We start from the raw sequence: 4417 nt of genomic DNA, 5'->3' as shown, positions 1-4417 counted from the left end.
CTTCCAGTGGGGACCCACAGAAAAGGGTCAGAAACAACCAGATAAGCCCGGAAGGAAAAGAACAAAATCAACATCAAGATAAAAGCTGCCATTGTCACCTCCCCACGGGTCTCACCCACATCTGTGTCACCCAGTCCACGACCAAAAGACAAGCGCAGTTTCTCATGTGTCTCCAGGCTCCATGCGCCTCCTCCAGGTCTCCTGACTCCATCCTGCTTCCTTCCTCAGTCTCTTCTGCAGCTTTTTCTCTCCTTGCTCAGCTCCACCTTCCCTTGGGTGGGGCAGGGAACCTCCCCCTTTCCTGCGGACCACCCTGTTACAGCCTCACCCTGCTGAGCCATGGGGTAGCCCCCTGGAGGCCTTACTGTTGAAGACATTGTACCAATTCTCTACAGCTCTCGGTGTCTTTCTGATTGTAGAAGGTACATGAACACTTCATCCCTACAGAGGCACACACATACACACTCATGGACAGACTCACATGCACACATTTGCACAGACACAGTGCCAGACATGCACATACACCTAAAGAAAATAGTGCAAATACCTAATTACATAGTTATTGGTAGCGTTGCTTCACTTTCCTGTTTCTCTGTATTATCACCACGTGACCACTCTGACTTTTCTAAAATTTTCTAAATTTTCTAAAATTTTCAATGCTGGTTATAACAATTTTAAAGGAGGGGCCTCCCCGGTGGCTCAGCGGGTTGAGCGCCACGCTGTGAAGCTGTCCGCAGCCTCTGCAGTTCCGGTTCGATTCCCGGCCGGCCAGGGAGACTCCCACATGGCTCGCAGACCTCTCCTGTCTCACTTGCTGCTCCCCTCAGCAGTGCCTTCGGTCTGTCTGCCTGTTCTGCTCCCTGCTCTGTCTGGTGAATCCTCTCACCCTCCCACGACTCTGGCCAGTACCCCAGCTCTTGTATAAAAATTTGAGCGCTGGGTTGCGAAGCTGCCCGCAGCCTCTGCAGCGCCGTTTCGATCCCTGGCTGCTCCCCGGCCACCAGAGGAGGGTCCCACATGGCGCGCAGACCTCTCCTGCCGCCCGCTGCTCCCCTCAGCAGTGTACTTCGGTCCTTCTGCCTGTTCTGCTCCCCGCTCTGGCTCTGGTGGATTCTCTCACCCTCCTGTGCTTCTGACTGTACCCACTGCTTGTATGTATAAATAAATAAAATAATAAATAAAGCTTTAAAAAAAATTTTAAAAAAGAATTTTAAAGGAAATTGAGGTATGTGATGACCGATGCGTTGGAAGTATGGGTGCATTCATAACTGTGAAGCAAATGCAGCCGGTTTCAAACACCAATTTAATGTGTCCTGGGATAGACATTTTAACTAAACAATCCATCAGACTGTCTCCTTCAGGCAGAGGAAGACCATTCAGATGCCTCCACGCCCCAGGGCCCCACAGGCAGAGCAGGTCACCTGGTAGTGCCCCCTGCAGTGGGGAGCCAGTGTGTCCATGGCGGCCGCCTCCTTGCGCCTTCTGGGACCTGCATTGGAAGAGAAGAGCCAATAAAGCCCAAGCACAGAGTTACCTGGTGAGGAAGCCCTTTTGTTAGTGAAATCCCCCGGGGAGTGCTGCACAGACTTAGATGTGACAAGGCTCAGATGGAAACCAGGAGGCCCTACAAAGCTGCCACTAGCTGGCAGGTGAGCCATTCTCCAACTTGCAATCTCTATTTTTCAAAGGGGCCCAATCCAGGAGGACTTGCTACCATGGATGTCAGTCCCTGACAGCACCACTCAGCCCGAAGAGCTCCTGCATCGTCTGCACCATCCGTGTGCCCAGGAGCCGACAGCAGGGCTCTCTCAGCAAGGGGCAGGGTGACCCTCATGGGATACAGCCTAAGATGGGGAAGCAAGGCCCTGGGGTCCCAGTCTCTGGCCCTGGGGCCTCTGGAGGCTCCGCCCACACAGCTCCACTCCCATCCTGGGGCCCTGCACCTGCTCAGCAGCCCCCAATCTCTCCTTCCCCCCACTTCACCAGCTCTGCTCCCCTCCAGGTGCTTCACCAGTCCCGTTGCCCTCCTGGCCCTTCACCTGATCCTTGGACTTCTGTGCTCCCGGACATCTGTGCTCCATGTCTATGCATCTCATGCTGCTCCTGGTCCCTCTGGCTGGGCCCAGTCCCTGACCCCTCTCCAGAGCCTCGGCCTCCTCTGGTGTGCTCCTGTTCACCACGGCCACTGGGTGGGTGTGGGGGGGTGAATTCTGCAGAGTGTGGTGGTGATAGTCTCCAGCTGTATGAACTCTGTGGTGGTGTTTTCCATGGAACTTCCAAGAAATCGGGGCCATGAATTCCCGGGTGCTGCAGTAGGTCCTCAGCAGCACTTCCCCGGAACACAGATACAGCAAAATTTTAAAATGGTTTTGATGATTCTTCTAGCTCTGGCCTTGCCACCTCAGCCTGAAATTTGTGTGGACTCTGCATCGTCAGCATTGTGTTCATGGCCCCGTCTTTCTGCAGGGGCCACCGCATTGCTGAACCGGAGGCGCCAGCCACTTGGCCCAGCAGGCCTTAGGTCGGTGCTTGGAGGGCTTGCGGGCTGGGCTGGTTTGCGCCTGTATTCCTGGCCCCCTCCAGCTGGGGGCCTGCCAAGGCGGTGGTGATGTGTTTCTTGGGGCCCTCCAGCTGCGGGGTTGTCACCGAGGTGGTGCTGTGCTCTCTGATGGGCTCCAGGCGGTGGCCTGGCAAGGAGGTGGTGCTGGGCCCCCAGGCGCCCTCCCACAGGATGCCTGACCCGGAGGGGATGCTGGGCATCCAGACATCCTCCATCAGGGGGCCTGACCCGAGGGGATGCTGGGCTCCTGGGGTGCTCCGAAGCCAGGCCACCGTGGGCCCCAACGGGACCGAGGGCCTGTGGAAGAAGGGGGGGCCCGGGCCCTCCTCCTCCGCCTCCAGCTGCCTGGAGCGCAGTATCCAGAAGGTCCCCATAACCCCGTCGTATTTTCCCTCCGAAACCGCCCTGGAGATGTCCTCTCTCTGGAATCCCAGGCCCACATGGCTTCCGTCGCGGCCTCGTCGTGGCGGCCGGGGACGGCTCGCTGCAGGGCAGGAGTCCGTTCTCCAGCCCCACCCAGGGGTGCTGGAGGACGCTGTCCAGGGTGCTCCGTGTCTGGGGGTCCCACACCATCACCCGCCTCAGCAGGTCCCGGTACTGCTCCGAGAGGGAGGCAGGCTCGGGGCAGAAGCCGCTCAGCACCGGCGCCCGCAGCTCCACGGTGCTGGTCCCCGAGAAGGCAGCTCCCGGTCACCATGTTGCGGGGGATCACCCCCAGGCTCCAGACGTCCACCCTGGGACCTGTGCAGTCCTGGCGCAGGAAGAGCTCGGGGCTGCGAATTCCGGGGTGCCCCAGGAGGTCTGGAGCAGCGCAGCCCGCGAGCAGGGGGCGCTGAGCCCGAAGCCCTCCAGCCCGATGTCCCCGCGCGCGTCCAGGGCGGGTTCTGTGGCTTCAGGGCCCGGGGCGCGGCTGACCAGCCGGGAGGACCTGCCTGAAGATCCCACGGGCCTCCATCTCCCCCAGGCGCCCGCGCTCGCCCAGGGGATCCTCCAAGGTGCCCCCCGGCGCGGACTGCACGACCAGCAGCTCCTCGGCCGCGGTGTCCACCGCCTGGAAGAGCTGCACGATGTTGGGGTGCCGAAGGGCCTTCACGCACCCCCCTCGCGGGCCAGGGACTCCTCGGGCTCGCCGGACTTGGGGATGACCTTGATGGCCACCTTCGCGCCGGGGGGCCCGGGCAGCGCCAGCCTCACCCTGGCGTGGGCGCCGGCCCCCAGCGCGGGCATCGCGGAGCTCGTCATCCCCCGGCAGACGGGCGCCTCGGACGGCGAGGGTGGCCCCGCACCACTCGCTCGGGCCCTGGGGGTCCAGAGCCCTCCAGCGCCAGCTCTGCCAGCAGATTAACCCGGGTGCTGCTCACCTGTGTTCTCAGGACTCGAAAAGCTGATGAAATGCTACCAGGGCTACCTTAACTCCGCCAGCAACACCAACCATGCTCCCCTACCCGGCGCCACTAATACCAGCTACACTAAATAAATGAAACACACAACCACAAAAATTACCGAGATAAAAATATAAAAATATGATAAAAACAAACCAATAACAAACTAAGCACTAAAGTTAAGAATAAAACAGAGAATAACAACAAAGACAAAAGGACAGACCACAAGGGAACAACAATTACAAACTAACAACTAAAATAAAAAAATAGACAAACAACAAAGGGAAAAAAGCAACACACAAAAAAATAACACAAGGGAAATAGGGGAAATAATAAAAGAAAAATTAAAAAATTATAAACTTAAATAAAAAAATAAAATAAAAAATAACAGAAAAATAATAAAACAATAAAGGAAAATAAGAAAAAAACAAAGAAATAACAATAAAATAGATAAAATAAATAAGTAAATAAATAA

The 4417-nt window shown here is 56.8% G+C and overlaps 1 protein-coding gene across 1 annotated transcript; it reads right to left on the bottom strand.

Annotated features, from left to right (window-relative positions):
* Window positions 1-1236: 1236 nt before the first annotated feature.
* On the bottom strand, window positions 1237-3358 carry LOC119238468 (proline-rich proteoglycan 2-like). Its single transcript, XM_037502189.2, has 2 exons — window positions 2040-3358; window positions 1237-1489 (listed from the first exon to the last, which is right to left on the bottom strand). Exon 1 carries the CDS (start codon window positions 3131-3133, stop codon window positions 2402-2404), a length of 732 nt encoding a protein of 243 aa, XP_037358086.1. The 5' UTR covers window positions 3134-3358; the 3' UTR covers window positions 1237-1489; window positions 2040-2401.
* Window positions 3359-4417: the final 1059 nt, after the last annotated feature.

This window comes from Talpa occidentalis, unplaced genomic scaffold (assembly GCF_014898055.3).
Source record: "Talpa occidentalis isolate TD23 unplaced genomic scaffold, MPIMG_talOcc4v2.1 talOcc4.11, whole genome shotgun sequence".
Taxonomy (NCBI): Eukaryota; Metazoa; Chordata; class Mammalia; order Eulipotyphla; family Talpidae; genus Talpa; species Talpa occidentalis.
The sequence above is the reverse complement of the archived record's forward strand: the minus strand, read 5'-3'. Positions and strand labels throughout refer to the sequence as shown.

Bases quoted from the DNA above. Each gene is read 5' to 3' on its own strand.
- LOC119238468 (XM_037502189.2), bottom strand. From the start codon at position 3,133: ATGGTGTGGGACCCCCAGACACGGAGCACCCTGGACAGCGTCCTCCAG.